Raw genomic sequence first — 17470 nt, forward strand, 5'->3', positions numbered from 1 at the left:
ATTACCTGATAATTGCTTCATCATTAGCCTTTGAAGACAGGCACGCCTTAAGTACCTTGTGAAAATATTTGTAACTTCGAGCAACTGACAAAAGGATTAATAAGAGGAACATGAAAAATTGTACATTAAAAAAATAAATCTGTGTGGTTTGAATATGGAATACACAGATGACCATTAGACAGATTCAATTGTTGCTTTCAAAAGGGATTTGGATAAATAGATTCAGCGCCAGATCCTTCAGTCCAACCAGTTCATGCTGACTCTAACCCCAAACTAAATAACTCCCACCTGCCCGCTCCTGGGCCAGATCCCTCCAAACTTTTCCTATTCACATACTTCGCCAAATGTCTTAAATGTTGTAACTGTATCTGCATCCACCACTTCCTCTGGAAGTTCATTCCATACATGAACACTTTTCTAAGAAACAAATAATGCCTTTCAAACCTTTCTCCTCTCACTTTAAAAATATGCCCCCATAGTCTGGAAATCTTTCGCCCTTGACACAGGCCCATTCACCTTGTCCAGACCGGTCAGTGAAGGAAAGAAGTTTGCAGTCTAATGGAAAAAGAGGCAGGAGAGTGGAATAATTAACTGCAGAAGCTAGAGGCGCTAAATGGCATCCTCCTGCAACGTAACTAATCTTATTCTTCTAGGACCAACACCTCCTGGACTCTAGGGAGGGTGTGAGGAAGTCCAACAAATTGCTCCATTCCTAAAACATTGGCCATTAAGTAATTCCTAGTGTTGAGATTTATGGGTTTTATCAAATGGAAAGAAAAAAAAAAGTGTTTACCGCTATGAATGAGTAAATTAAAAAACATAGCTCACTCTCCTTGTCTGTGATACTAAAAGTAGCCACACACGCAGATGACAAGCAACATGAATTCGACTGGGACAACATTACTATTATAGGACAAGCCAAACAGAACAGCCAGGGAATTCCTAGAGGCATGGCACTCATTCACAGATTCAATCAATTAATCAATAAGCACATAAACCTAGACTCAATATACCGGAAGCTGGACAGCTGGAAATGACAACCGGAAGTGGCAGAAACAAACCACTACAAACGCCGGAGGAAACATCACAGAAGCGCTTCACAGGAGGCTCCCAAGCACTGAGGGCGTCACCTAGACAGGGGGCAAAATGTCTGCAACACAAACTCCCAGCTCAGCGAACAGAACCACAACAACGAGCACCCGAACTACGAATCTTCTCACAAACTTTGAATACTAGAAGAAAGACATTTGGTGCCGTGGGAGCAGAGCCTGGGAACAATAACTAGAAACAAAGCAATGGCAAAATGGACAGAAAGCACTTTGCATTGGTCTCTCAATCATTTCTAGAATAGTAGAAAATGAAGAGGGCAAACACGTGAGGGAAGAAAAGGTCCTGGGAAATCTAACGGAACCAAAAACTCTGGAGTCTCTTTGACAGAGGCTCCCTATGTTTTAAAATTCCTGCAGAGATGTTGGATGCAATTGTTGGACCTGCCAAAATAAAGTCATAGAGATGTACAGCACGGAAACAGACCCTTCTGTCTGATCCGTCCATGCTGATCAGATATCCCAACCCAATCTAATCCCACCTGCCAGTAACCGGCCCATATCCCTCCAAACCCTTCCTATTCATAGGCCCATCCGAATGCCTCTTAAATATTGCAATTGTACCAGCCTCCACCACTTCCTCGGGCAGCTCATTCCATACCCTTACCACCCTCTGAAAAAGTTGCCCCTTAGGTCTCATATCTTTGCCCTCTAGTTCTGGACTCCCTGACCCCAGGGAAAAGACTTTGCCTATTGATCCTATCCATGCCCCTCAACTTTGTAAACCTCGAAGGTCACTCGTCAGCCTCCGACGCTCCAGGGAAAACAGCCCTAGCTTGTTCAGCCTCTCACCCTGTAGCTCGAATCCTCCAACCCTGGCAACATCCTTGTAAATCTTTTCTGAACCTCTTCAAGTTTCACAACATCTTTCTGATAGGAAGGAGTCATAAACTATGTACAAAAGAGGAAGGGTGGGAGACAGAATCAAGAAACCAGTCTAACGTCTGTTTTTGGTCTGTTGCTGGAATCCACTGCTGAGGTAACAGCAGGGCATTAAGAGTCAACATGGTTTCTTGAAAGAGAAATCACGCTGGACTCATTTATTGGAGGTTGAGGATGTAGCAAACAGGATGGATGAGGGGAACCAGAAGATGTACTGTATTTGGGATTTCTAAAGAGCATTTTAAAAAGGTTTCACAGAGAAAGTTAAATACATAATGAGAGTTGGTGGCGTCAGGGCGAGAGATTCATGAAGATGGTTTACTAAGTAAGGGGAAACAGAAGGTCAGGATCATTGGCCATCTTCAGATTAACAAGCCTCAACTCAATGGGATAGTGTAGGGATCAGTGTAGTCAGCATCTATTTCCAATCTATATTGCAAACTTGGATGAAGGGGTCAACTGTCCTGTAGCCAAATGTGTCAAAAAAGGTACAAAAGATAAAGTATGAAGGCAAGTGGAGGAGAATACAGAGGCTGCAATGGAATATGGATAGGTCGAGAGACTGGGTAGGCAAACAGCCACTTCCATCTAGAAAGACAAGGGCAGCAGATACATGAAAAACACCACCCCCTGCAAGTTCCCCTCCAAGCCAGTCACCATCCTGACTTGGAAATATATTGCTGTCCCTTCACTGTCACTGGGTCAAAGTCTTGAAATTCCCATCCCATTGTGCATCAATCTATAGCAGTTCAAGGATAGAGCTTATCATCACCTTCTCATGGGAAACTAGGGATGGACAATAAATGCTGGCCAGCAACACTCAAATCCCAAAGTTTAAAAAAAAAGCAGTTTCAAAATAACAGCTTCCAATTTAAGACTGGAGAAGGAAACATTTCGTCAACCACAAAGTTGTCTCTTTAGAATTCTTCCCTCCAAAGATCAAGGTGGGAGTGAAGTGGAGAGTAATGTTTCTACATCACAAAAAACTTGCTCACAAATCTATTGTCAGGATAGTGACACAAGGAGCATAGCTGAAAATCAAACAATACTCCACAACCATACAGGCTGGCATCACCAAAACAAGACATCAGGAATCCCCCACTGAGACAATATGGAGTTCCCACTGTACAACACCGTCTTCCACCCCCACCCTCCTCTAGCTTATCTCTCCATGCTTCAGGCTCACTGCCTTTATTCCTGATGAAGAGCTTTTGCCCGAAACGTCGATTTCGCTGCTCCTTGGATGCTGCCTGAACTGCTGTGCTCTTCCAGCACCACTAATCCAGAATCTGGTTTCCAGCATCTGCAGTCATTGTTCTTATCTCATTGATTTTAACACAGTCTTCCAGTCAAGCAAACACAACAGAGATTGTTCTGCAGAAGGCATGGCTGCTTTCCAATTCACAAGCCCCCAGATGCAATTCCACAGCATTTCACTGCATCCAGCCATCCCAGGGCAGAATCACACAACACAGGCAACTACTGATGAATCCAAATCACACAATGATCTTCAAATAGTCTCGTGCTGGTTCTGTGTCCCCTGATAGAATCTAACTCCAAAGCCTGTCCCCCCCAGTCAGATAGACAGGATATTGCTTTGGACCAGTCTCTCAAAACAAACATACAAAACAAAAGCCAACTTTCAAAATTTTGAAAGTGGAAACAAAATCAACCGGTGAACCCAAGGTACAGAAAACTAAAAATGTTCGTTTTCTTTAAAGAACAGGTGTAATAAACAGTTAAAATTCCAGGATCATCCATAAGTTCAAAATGGAAGCAATACTGAATTATTAGTCAGGATTCACAGTGAAATAGAATTATACAGCAATCTGACAGGTTGAGCTTCCTGGGACTAAAATAATTGCTTCCTTCTAGTTGAGCATTTTGAACGTTGCGCATTAGGACGTAAAGGGATGATTTTCAGGTTCTCTAAACAAAGCACAAGTACACTTTCTTTATAGAATTAGTTACAAGGTCGGTCTCAAATCCGGAACACTGACGTAATGGGGAGAAACATGTCAGAGAGAATTAGCACAACAGCAGCAGCGTTACATTCTGCTGACAGGAGGCAGTGAGCATTTCACATTTTGGGAACAGTAAGACATGAGTCAGGCAGTTACAAAGTCAAATCATTTCTCGTACCTTCACACATTGAAACTTCGTCATGTGTAGTGCAGTCAGTGAGATTTTCAGATGTCTTTGCAACACAAAAGATTTCTGAAAAGAAAAACAAAGAAGAGTCCAGTTTTGGTACTTTCCTGGGGTGTACAGATTTAAGAGGTGCTCCTTACAACATGTATAAATTCAGAATAGTGGTTATTCCAAAACAGTAATTACAGTTACTTTTCAGAATGAAAAAGAAATGCAAGAACCCTTCTGAAGTAGGGTCACTAGAATTGAAATGTTAACTGTTTTCTCTCCAAAGCTGCCAGACCGGAGTTTCTTAGAACAGAAAAATGTATTTGGAGCTTAAAAACAATTACTGCAAGAACTATATGAGTCAGATCTGCAGCACAGAAAAAAGGCCCTTTGGCATATCATGTCTGCACTGGTCAGAAACAACCACCTAACTATTCTAATCCCAATTCTAGCACAACCTGTAGTCTTGTATAGAAAGGGAAGAATGGTGCAGGAATTGGCAGTGAATATTTCATATGCCCCTTGTCAAGATACGGAGATACGGGGGCTAACCACACTTCCCAGGTTTATGACAATAGGAGATCCACTGCACTGGTTAGCTTCCAGGGAGTTGTTTACATATTGACCAATTGGCTTCCATTCCCAATTCTTTCCATAAATCATCAGGGGCCAGGGAGGACAATGATCCAAGAGACAGAATTAGGTTGACCTTTCAAAAAACAAAACAATTAAAATTTTCACTGGGCAAAATTTGTCAACCTGGCTCAATGCCCCCAAGGGAGCAGCTTAATTTTAGCACAAACCTCCCAGGATCAATGGTCTGGAAGACCTTTTAGTCACAGTTTCATATTGGTCAGTAGTGGGCATGAGCCTTCTCTGGAACGGTATCTCAAAAGTTAAACAAGGGACTCACGAATCAATGTTTTTCCCTTCTACACAGGGTGATGGGATGAGCTGCTAGAGGAAATGGTATAGACAGGTACAATTATAACATCAAGAGACATTGGGACAGTTACATGATTAGGAAAAGATTCAGAGGGATACGGACTAAACGCAGGCAAAAGGGACTAGTTCAGTTTGGAAAACCTGGAAGAGTTAGACTAAAGAGTCTGTTTCTGTGCTGTATGATTAACTTAAGAAAAAAAAAAATCAGCTTTCAAACCATAAACTAAATAAATTAAGGCATGAACCTCAGATACAGAAAACTCAATATTCTTTTTTTCAAAGAGGAGGTGGAGATCCACCAGGTAGAATTCCAGAATCATCCTAAAGCTCAAAACAGAAATAAATGCTGAATCATTATTGGACAGGATTCAGTGAAACTGAATGTAAACAGCAATCTGTCAGGATACTCTCACTGGGAGTGGAATAACTTTTTTTAAAAAAGGTGCAATACATCCCATTCAAAATGATCAACCAGAATCCAGGACAAAAAGGATTCTAGCTGAGCAAGTTGATATTTCAGAGGGATAGTAGCATTAATTCCTACATCCAGCTCCTCCTGTATGCACCCTTGCCCATTCCTTTTGCTACATACAGCATTGACCACTAATGCTTTCCTGTTGGCATCCCATTTTGCACTCTACTTAAAGACAAGCTCAGACTCCATTTGAGTTCTAATTCTCACCAGGTGGATACTATTCACCCATACCAGTGAGATCACTGACCCAGTGAGAGCAGACACCTCTTGGTTTTAAATTTCTTTGCCTGTTTCACACCCTGTATCCCCATTTTGGATTCCCCTTTCATCCAGAAGTTTTTATTACTTATTCAATGAAGGCAGTGCTTAATAAGTTAAGCTTTCTTGGTCTTAGGACAAAGGGTTTCGTACCTAGGTATCTTTGTACCAAAGATGGTGCCTTTTGTGGCGATATTATACCTTTTCCACTGGACTGGAGTACACATTACAATAATATCCAAGATCTGCATTTCACCAATTAGGGTTAAAAAGCAACATTAACTGCTGTTGGAGAATTTTTTTTAATATCTGGAAAAGAGAGACTCCACACTTGGGGGGTGTTATGTTGCAGTGCTAGATGCAATAACAAACAAGATTCAACCATTTTAAAAAAAGTGATCACAAAAACTTCGATCCCAGCTTGTTTTTTTTGAGAACAGTGTTTACGGTGATCATTGCTCAATAAAGAGCAGCTTATGCTTTGCATTGGTTTTTCTTCAGAGTCTCTTGGCAAGCTACTGCTTTGTACAACATTGGAGGAGCAGCAGATAGCAACTTCTGACCTGTGTGCTTAACTACATGTATAGATGCTAGATTTAATCTATATAGTGACAATGTGCAATAGCAGTTCAGTTGTTATTCTTTGTGCAAAATTTGGAACCATTATAGAGTTGGCTGCACTGCTGTTCTGGAGCAGAGAACACAATCAGCCACTAATACAAATTTTGAAACAAGCTTTTTCTGACTGTGCATGCTGCAACTCAAGAAATCAGAGCCGGTTACATTCCTGCATTTGTTTACAAAAAAATGTTAAGCAATAGGATTATATTACTGAACAAACAATGGTTTGCCTGTGTGCCTGCTGACTGAAAAACAAATTAGACTAAGTCAGATTTACAAAAGATCTTTCAGACATAACATTTCAGTTAACATAAAGCATTGTGTGTGTTAAATTCCTATAAACCAGGGGTTAACAAATTGGTAGGGAAAGACATCAGCAACGGACAGTTGCAATTTATTATGAAGTTAGGATTTTGAAGGAAGCTCTCAAAAAGGGCTACCTTTTCCAAACAGAGACACCTACAATTTGAAAAAAAAATCTGTATAGTGGTAATTTGTAACATTGTGACCAAAGGCAGAAATGACCAACCAGTCTGCTCCTCCTGAAGCAAATCAAGCAAGTCTCTTCTGAAACAAGCTGAAAAAGCGCATGAGGTCAGGCAGCTTCGACGTTTCAGACATAAACCCTTCTTCTGAAACAACCCTTGCCATAGGATACAGTACTTGCAGATTCAACTCTATTGAACCCCAGGAGATGGGAGAGATACTAAATGAATATTTCATGTTGGTTTTTACTGCGGAGAAAGAAATGGAGGCTAGAGAACTCTGGGAGATAAATATTGATGTTTTGAAAACAGTTCACATTACAAAAAAAAGGAATTGCTGGAAGGGCTTAGAAAGCAAAGGTGGATAAATCTCCAGGACCTGATCAAGTGTATCCCAGGACATTGTGGGAAGTTAGGGGGGAAACTGCAGGATCTCTAGAAGGAATACTTGCTTCATCTATAACCATTGATGAAGTGCCAGAGGACTAGTGAGCGGCTAATGTTGGCTTTTTGTTTAAAACAAGGCTGTAGGGATACATCGGAGTCTGACATCAGTGGTGGACAGGTTGGAGGAGGGACTCTGAAAGATGGATTTCTATGTATTTGAAGAGGCAAGGATTGATTAGGGATAGGCAATATAGTTTTGTATGAGGAAAATAAGTGTGTCACGAACTTGATTGAGTTTTTAAAATGAAGTAACCAACATTGAGGGGGGCAGAGCTGTAGTCAATGTTCACTTGGACTTCAGTAAAAACCTTTGACAAGGTTCCTCGTGGTAGACCAATTGTTAAAGTTAGATCACATGGGAGTCTGTGAGACCTTGCCAATTGGATACAAAATTGGCTTGACAGTAAGACAGAGGGTGTTATAGTGGTCTCAGAATGGAGACCAGTGACCAGCAGTGTTTCATAGCAATCAGTACATGGTACACTGCTTTGTCATTTTAATAAATGATTTGGATGAAAATTTAGGAGGCATGGTTCATGAATTTCTGGATAACACCAAGATTGGTGGCATAGGTGGACAGTGAAGAAGGATATCCATGATTAGAGATCTTGATCACTAGAGTCAATGGGCTGAGTGGCAGATGGAGTTTAACTTGGATAAATGTGAGGTTTTGCATTTTGGTAAAACAAACAGGGGGCAGTTTTATATAGTAACGGGAGGGCCCTGGGTAGTGTCATAGAATAGAGAGAGACCCAGGTGTTCAGGCATCTAATTCTTTGGAAGTTGTATCACAGATAGACAATGGTTCAGAAAGCATTCAGCATGCTTGCCATCATTGCTCGGACCTTGGAGTATCAGAGTTGGGATGTAATGTTGTGGTTATACTGGATGTTGGTAAGGCCTCTTCCAAAGTATTGTGTACACATCTAGTCATCCTGTCGTAGGAAGGATATTGTTAAATTGGACAGGGTTCAGAAAAGATTTACCAGGGTGTTGACAGGAACGGAGGGTTGAGTTAAAACAAAAAGAGGCTGCGACGTTTTTTTCAGCGCAGCATAAGAGATTGAGGGAAGGGGTGACCTTACAAAGGCCTATGGCCTTCATGATTTTGAAGTGAATAGCATGGATCTTTTCAAAAGGTGGAGAGTTCAAAACTCAGGGCATTTTTTTTTAAAAAAGGAGAGAGGAGAAAGTTTTTAAAAATGACAGGAGGGCAATTTTCCTTTTTTTTAAAAAAAAGGAATGGTTAGTTTGCAAAATGATCTGCCAGAAGTGGTGGATGCAGATAAGTTATGTACCTTATCAAATGTGTTTAATATTATAAAGTAGGAAAGATTTGAAGGGATATGGGCCAAAGCAGGCAGGTGGGACTAGTTTAGTTTGGGAACGTGGTTAGACTGAAGGGTCTATTTCTGTGCTATATGATTCCTGCTTCATAAATTCAGTGCACAGAGTAGTGAACACTGTTAGAGGTGCGCTCTCTTGATTAGAACAGGAAACTGAAGCCCTCTCCATCCTCAGAGAGGGACTATTTTGAAGAGTACAGGACTTGCTTTGATATCTTGGCCAATATATCCACAAAAGAACATCACACATACAATGGTTGGTAATGACATGATGATGTGGGTGTCCATGCAGTACAATGAACTGAAATAGTTCAAATGACAGCTTACCCTCACCTTCTCTGAAGCAACTAGGGGCAGGCAATAAATGAGGTAAAAAACAATGACCGCAGATGCTGGAAACCAGATTCTGGATCAGTGGTGCTGGAAGAGCACTTTGGATGCTGCCTGAATTGCTGTGCTCTTCCAGCAGGCAATAAATACTGGCTCAGCTAGTGGCACCTATGGCCCAGGGGCTGAATTTCAAAATAAAGTTATACATTGCCATTTGAGGGGTGCAACGTGGTTCCACAATACAGGCAGATCCCAGATTGCAAACAAGTTCTGCTCGGTCCTTCATTCTTGAGACTGCTTGTTTGCAAGTTGAACATAAAAATATAAAGCAACCGTTCACGAGTACAGGAAATGCTCATACAGGTTTTTGAAAAAGACACATCTATATGGAATCACATACAGAAGTATGGGTGTTCCTAAGTCAGACATTCATAAATTGAAGACCCCTGCAAAACCACTGGCTACAAAAGCAGGTGGGAGGTGGAGGTAATGAAAGGCTCTATGTAAATGCAACCTTTTAAAAAAAAATTGTTTGAGTACTTCAAACCTGGAAGATAATGTAGTGTTTATCCCACAAGCAATCCCTGTGCTCGAGTATACGGACTTTTTTTGCTGAATTTAAAAATAAATGTCCCACAAAAGAATCTACTAAATTTTACAGTGCATTAATTCAGCACGCAGTGTTACTTGGTAACAGTGATCTGATACTGGAGGATAACTAACCAATCTCAAGGTTGGATTACATGCAAGGTGATGTTACTGCAACTGAATTGGGTTTGTGCTGCTGATGTTATAATTGAACAAACAAGGCATCAGTTTACATATTGCAAACACTTACTGTGTGTAACCAGTCACTAGAAACGGATGATACACGGTATCCACCTGTTGCAGGTCTCCAGTACTAAAAGGGACAATCCCCTGGATTTTAAAAGATGTTTCACAAACTATATTTTGGAATCAAACTTAAGTGCATTTTTTCAAAAAAAAATGCACTTAAGTGGGAAGTTTGAACAAGGATCTATGCTGAGCAAAATGTATCCAGGACTTACTTCTTGACCGACAGATAAAGAAAGAACGGAAATTTTCAAAAATAAAAACCAAGTATCGACACCATCATTAAAATGACAAAACCACAGATTAGGTTAGAAATGATGCCAAAGAAAAGAGTTTACAAGTGGTGCTGTTTTCAGCGTTTACAAGGGTCAGCACTCAGTGGTTTGCACTGCTGCCAGGCACCCAGGTTCGATTCCACCCTCAGGTGACTGTCTTTGTGAAGTTCACATGTTCTTCCCGTGTCTGCGTGGGTTTCTCCAGTTACCTCCCACAATCCAAAGGTGTGCAGGGTAAGTGAACTGGCCATGGGAAATTGCCCATAGTGTTCAGAGATGTGTAGGCTTGGTGAAATAGCCATGGGAAATGCAGGGTTCCAGAGATGGCTCTGGGTGGGATGCTCTTCAGAGGGTTAGTGTGGACTCAATGGGCCGAATGGGATTCTAAGGTTCAAGTCCTTCCTGGGACTGCAGTAGTTGAGCATAAGTCAGGATCAAGGCTTTGCACTCATACATTTGCTTTCATAGAATCTCAGAATCATCCAGTACAGAAGAGATCCTTCAGTCCATCAATTCTGTACTGCCAAAGCTATGCTAAAACTATACGAGTCCCACATCCCCACACATTACCTATAGCCTCAAATGTTATGACATTTCAAGTAGCTCCTCCAAGTACTTAAAGATTGTGAGGAATCCTTCCTCAACTTTCCCTCCCAGGCAGCACATTCCAGACTCCCATCGCCCTCTGAGGGGAAGTATTTTCCTCAAATCTCCTCTAATCCACCTGCCTTTCATAATAAAATTATGCCTCATTAAAAAAAATTAACCTATTTTTCTAAATCAACTTGTTCAGTGATGTTAATACACACTACTGGAGCAGGTCAGACTTGAACCCACAGCTCCCTGATTCGGGGGGGGGGGGGGGGGCAGGGACACTGCCAATGCACCACAAAAGGGTGCCAAATAATTCTGACCACCTACCCTCATGGGATTTGGGCCCATACCCCTAGCATATTAATCTGATCCTCTGGTTAACTAACCCAGTGATATTTCTGCAATACCACAATCACACCTTAAAGGTACAGGCTAGGATTTGAATCCAGGATCTCATGTTTACTAAACAGGTTCATTAACCAACTAAGCAAAAGTGAGGACTACAGATGCTGGAAACCAGAATTTACAACAGTGGTGCTGGAAAAGCACAGCAGGTCAGGAAGCATCCAAGGAGCAGGAAAAATCATTAACCAATTGAGCACAGCATTACCATGTCTCTTCATTACTGACCCTTCAACCAATGGGAAACAGCTGCTTTGACTATGCCCCTCAATCCAGTCCCCCGCCCCCTCTGCACCAAAAAGCTGATAACCCGAGCTTGTCCAGCCTCTCATGGCTAGTACCCCATCCTAGGGGACATCCTGTTGAATCTTCTTTGTAATCTTCCAGTGCAATCCCATCCTTGCTATATAGTGCAGACATCAGACTGCTCACAGTATGTGGCCTAACCAAAGTCTGACAGTCTCCACTTCGACTAGTAGCAGAAAGTGTCCAGTACAGCTTCTTAAATAGCCTCTTAACCAGCCCCTGCCACCTTCTGGGTTTCCCAGACCATCAATCTGCTGCAAATCATCTATAGAAGGTGACTTTACAGTCAGGAGATAGATTTCGACCGCACAAAGACTTGCAAGAATTGCAGACACTAAAGGTTTTATTTAAAATAAAACCTTAAGTTATCTCAGGAATGTGACTTGTAAGAAAATCTGGGATTTACATATTAGTGAATCAAAATCTACAACCCATGCTAAAAGATGAAAGACTTCGTAACAGTCTAGGTTTGTTCAATATATCACATCAGTTGCATGACACTGATCTTTTACTATAAATTCTGTGTCTTATAATCCTTCCTTACTAACTACCTGACAAAAGAGCAGTGCTCTGAAAACTAGTGTTTCCAAATAACACTAGGTTACAGTCAAACAGGTTTATGTGATTTTTAAAGACTTTAGACAATGTAGAGCAAGTTAGATGCTGAGTGTGGCCAGGGTTTGAAATGCAGCATTTGGGTAGTGGATACAGATTCACGAGTAGTCTTCCAAAATATAAAAAGGAAACTTAATAAAGACGAAGAATAAAATTCCAGGGATATGGGGTTTAGAGTGGAGGGGAAACTACCTGGATTGCTCTTCAAAAGGAGCAAGTCTAGCACAGTCACCGAGCTGAATGGCCTCTTCATGTTCCATTATAATGAGACAGATGCATCATGGAATCCCACCAAAAACCCCAGAGTTATGTTACTGTTGTTTATATTATTGTCAGTCAGTGCAGCTTACTGTCTTACAGCCAACGGTCACTATGACAAAACAAAATGTCACATTTGCAAGATGGACAGATTGTTCCATCAGATCCTTCATGTTTCTGGTTTTCTCAGGCCCAGAGATCACAGGCTCTGGCAGTGCTCCTGGCCCGGGACCAGAGACTCCCATAAAAGTTCCTGGTGTCTGTCCATCAGAGAACTCTGTCCCAGGCCTATGTATATTAATCATAAAATCCCTACAGGGCAGACAGAGGCCACTCAGTCCATTAAGCCTGCACCGACCCTCAAAGAGCATCCCTACCCCCACAACTCTCCCCTTTCCCATGGCTAATCCCCATTATCTGCACATCCTTGGACACTGTGGGCAATCGAGCATGGCCAATCCACCCTTAGTCCAAAGGTTTGTAGGTTGTGGGAAGAAACCCACGCAGACACAATGAGAACATGCAAACTCCACACAGTCAGAGGGTGGAATTGAACCTGGGTGTCTAGTGCCGAGAAACATCAGTGCTAATCACTGAGCCACCGTGCTAACAATCTTGCTGCTTGCTCCCCCAGCTGCAGTGATTCCTAATTTTAACAGGATGGTGCGGACTCACTTGTTATTGAGGGAAAAAAAAAGTCCTCACAACCCAAAGGGGCTTCATAGCAATGGCTCCCTTGGAAATTGTGACCCCAAAGGTTTGGCTGGTGACCAGAGTAGGGGTCATGACCCACAGTTTGGGACATCCTGCCCATCGTTTAACAACAGTGTCACACCAGGATACCACAGCATAAGAAAAAAAAAATTAAAGCCACATCCTCTGGTGGAAAAGGTAGCACAATTCACCGCAAATGCTTTGGCTAAAACATCAGACAGCAGTGTACATATTCTGCATCTCCCAAAGTAGCATTGCCTTACGGATGAATGTAAACTTCAAGGTTGGTTATTTTGCTGCACTGATCCAGGATGCTTTGTAAAGTCAACCATAGGAAATAGAATTTAGGAGCAGGGTGATGAAGGGAGCATCTGACACACTTGCCTTCATTGGTCAGAATACAGTATAGACATTGGGATGTCATGTTGCAGCTGTACAGGACATCGGTTAGGCCAATTTTAGAATGCTGCCTCAGTTCTGGTCACCTTGCTTTAGGAAGGATGTTGTGAAATTTGAAAGGGTGCAGGAAACACAATGACAAGGATGTTGCCAAGACTAGAGGGTAAGTTATAGGGAGTGGCTCAATAGGCTGGGCTTCCTTCCCCTGGATGGAGGCCGAGGGGTGACATATAGAGGCTTATAAAACCATGAGGGGCATGGATAGGATAAATAGACAAAGTATTTTGCCCCAGAGAAGGGGAGTCCAAACCAACAGGCCACAGGTTGAATAGGGGAAAGAAATTAAAAAAAGATGGACTTCAGGGTCAAGCTTATCATGCAGAGGGTGGTGCGTGTACGCAATGAGCTGCCACAGGAAGTGGTGAAGGCTGGTACAATTACAACATTTAAAAGAGGCACCTGGATGTGTATATGAATAGGAAGGGTGGAGAGGAATACGGGCCAAGCGCTGGCAAATGGGACTAGATTAATTTAGGATATCTGGTCAGCATAGACGATTTGGACCAAAGGGTCTGTTTCCATACTGCATGACAATGGCTCTAGGATTAGGCATTCAATGAGATTATGGCTGATCTAGTCACAGTTACCACACAACATTTGTATTTACCCACCACCATAACCAGTCACTCAAATCTCCAGCAGAAAAATCTAACTTAACCTCGAGAAAAGTCAATGACTCAGCCTCCGCTGCTTTCATGGAATAACAGGCCAGTAATCTTGAGCAACAGAATTCTCATCTCAGTCTTAAAAGCAAGACCTTATTCTTGAGCAGAGTCCTAATTCTAGTCTCTCATACAAGACCCTCTGAGAATCAGCCTTGTCAAATCCACTCAAGATATTCAATGCTGCAGTAAGACCCCTGCCTGTTCTTCCCAACAGGAAAAGGCCCAAACTGTTCAACCTTTCTTCACCAGACAAGTCCTTCATTCCAGAATGGAGCTGAAAAGGTGTTGCTGGTTAAAGCACAGCAGGTTAGGCAGCATCCAAGGAATAGGAAATTCGACGTTTCGGGCATAAGCCCTTCATCAGGAAAGCCCTCGGCTTATGCCCGAAACATCGAATTTCCTATTCCTTGAATGCTGCCTAACCTGCTGTGCTTTAACCAGCAACACATTTTCAGCTGTGACCTCCAGCATCTGCAGACCTCACTTTTTACCCATTCCAGAATGGAGTCAAGTGAACGATATAAAATACAGAATAGTAATCTCTCAATGCTGTTGGCTAATTTAATACCTGGGATCTTCATTGATCGAAATGGTTTCTAAAAAGAGATTAAAAAACAAACAAGATTTAAAAATGGTCAAATTCCATGAAACCAACATGCATTTGACAACAGTCTAAAGGAAAGTGCGTTTTTTTTTTAAAAAAAAAACACCCCCCAGTCACATTTGATTGATCTCATTGGGAAATCTGCTGAAATGATCAAACCTGAGCAATAACGTCAATAGATATGGAATATAGAGGCAAGCTGTTTCATACAATTGTTTTTCATTGACCAGAGGAGATAGATTGAAGAATGCAAAAATGAACTCAGTTAAAACAGGCTCACAGGAGGAAAATAGATTTGATTTTAATCAGCAAGATCTCAGGCACAACTGCAATTTTTCCAATGCCAGAAGCAATAAAAAATTATTGAAGCAATAAAATTTACTTCTTCCCCAGTATGACACCAGAAGATGCAGCAAACAGATGGTGTTTCAATAGCTAGTGCGCCAGACCTCCGACAAAAAAAATCACCACAATTCGATATGACAGCACTTTGGGTACAGTGCAGGGTGCAAGACATGACTTTGATATGATTATTCTTCATCTTACCCAGAGATAGACACTGAAGGAATCCAGTGAAATTCCCTCCTTGAAATTTCACTGTATTTACAATACTTTGGGATTTAGGAAGTTTACCTTTTATTAGGTCGTAATACACAGGAGCAGAATTAGGCCATTTGGCCCATCAAGTCCTCTTCACTTCAATCATGGCTGAAAAATATTTCTCACCCCCATTTTCCTGCCTTCTCCTTGTAATCAAGAACTGATCTCTGCCTTGTGTACACTCATGACTTGACCACCATTGCCTTCTCCAGCAAAGAGTTCTGCAGATTAATCAGTCGCTGACCAAAGAAATTTCTCTTCATCTCCGTTCTAAAGGGTTGTCCCTTCCCTCGGATGCTGTGCCCTCAGGTCCAAGTCTCACCTATTAGTGGTAACATCTTCTCCATGTTGGCTCTATCTAGGCCTCTCAAAGGTTCTGTCAGTTTCAATTTAATCCAATCTCCGAACTCCAAGTACAGACCCGGAAGTCCTCAACCACTCCTCATGCCAAGCCTTTCAGCCCCAGGATCATTCTTACAAGCCTCCTCTGAATGCTTTCCAATGCCAGCACCTCCCTCTTTATATAGAGGGCACAAACATGCTCACAATATTCCAAATGTGGCCTGATCAGAGCCTTATACAGCCTCTGCAATACACCTCTGCTCTTGTATACTAGCCATCTTGGAAAACAAATGAATGCTAACACTATTTTCCTCCTGAACTGCCAAATAAACATGCATGTTAACCGCAAGATTATCCTGAACTAGAACGCCCAAGGTCCCTCGTGTGTTTTAGATTCAGAAGCCTTCACCAGTTTCGATAATAATCTATGCCTCCTCTCTCCCGACCAAAGTGCATAACCTCACAATTTCCCACACTGGGCAAAGGACAGACAGATGAAACTGTCTCTAGCCTGTCCAAGTCTTTCTGCAGCTTGTCCACTTCCTCAACACTCTCTGTCCTGGTCTCATCTACAAACTTAGCAATAATGCTCTCAACCCCTTTGTCCAAACTGTTAATGTATAATGTGAATAGTTGTGGTCCCAACGCCTGTGGAACTCTACTACTCACTAGCTGCCATCCTGCATCCTGAAAGAGACCCCTTTATCCCCACTCTCTGCCTTCTGTCAGTCAATCCACTATCCATGCCAATATCTTGCCTCTAACACCATGGACTCTTATCTTATTCAGCAGCCTCCTGTGCAGCACCTGGTCAAAGACCTTCTAGAAATCCAAACAGGTCACACCCATGGGCTCTCCCTTGTCTAACTTGCTGATTACCTCAAAATATAATGATTTATGAGGGGACGGTCATGCCTGGCAAAACCTGCTGACTCAGCCGTATTTTACCACACTAAGCACTCCACAATTTCATCCTTAATAAATTGTCTCTCAAATCTTACCAAGAGGAGAGAAAAAAAAGAGGTCAGGCTAATTAGCCTATGGCTTTCTGTCTTCTGCTTCCCTCCCTTCTTAAAGCAAGTTATTTCATTGGCCATTTTCCAGTTCTCTGGGACCCTCCCTGACAACAGTAATTCCTGAAAGAACACTAACGTCTCTAATCTCCTCAGCTATCTCCTTCAGAACTCTGGGATGCAGTCCATCTGATCTGAGTGATTTATCCACTTTCAAACCTTTCAGCTTTCCCAGCAGCTTCTCCTTAATGATGGCCACCATACTCACCTCGGACCCCTGACACTCTCAAAGTTCTGGTATGCTGCTGGTGTCTTTCACCATGAAGACAGATGCAAAAAATATCTATTCAGTTCCTTTGCCATTCTTTTGTTCTCCAGCCTCATTTTCCAGTGGTTCAATGTCCATTTTTACCCCTCCTATTCCCAAGAGAAGTTATTATTTCTATGGTTTGGTGTATAGAGGTGATTTGAATCCAGTAGCTCAAGTTTATCAGTGGTTTTTATTTGAAGGCTGTGCTCTGTTCTGTCACAATATCAGATTGGTGTTAAAAAAACAAGGTAGGAAGGTAAATCATAAAATCTATGCAGCATCTGATCCTTATGAACAGTTTTTAGTTGAATAAAAGTTTTAAAAGCCATGTTAAGAAAATCAAATTTTGCAACCAACTCCATATATTCTTCATCTTCAACAGTCCAACAGGCTGAAGATGAAAATAAAAGTAAAAAGACCACCACTTTTGCATTATCATCAGATA

The 17470-nt window shown here is 41.9% G+C and overlaps 1 protein-coding gene across 1 annotated transcript in view; it reads right to left on the reverse strand.

The window, feature by feature from the left end:
- cd164l2 (CD164 sialomucin-like 2) overlaps positions 1 to 17470 on the reverse strand; it is a 45706-nt gene that overhangs the window by 19124 nt on the left and 9112 nt on the right. Inside the window, exon 3 of the mRNA XM_060847564.1 lies at positions 4131 to 4205. Coding sequence (XP_060703547.1) covers positions 4131 to 4205 — 75 coding nt within the window. The remainder of the gene's footprint in view (positions 1 to 4130; positions 4206 to 17470) is intronic.

The sequence above is a fragment of the Hemiscyllium ocellatum genome, chromosome 30, assembly GCF_020745735.1.
Source record: "Hemiscyllium ocellatum isolate sHemOce1 chromosome 30, sHemOce1.pat.X.cur, whole genome shotgun sequence".
NCBI lineage: Eukaryota > Metazoa > Chordata > Chondrichthyes > Orectolobiformes > Hemiscylliidae > Hemiscyllium > Hemiscyllium ocellatum.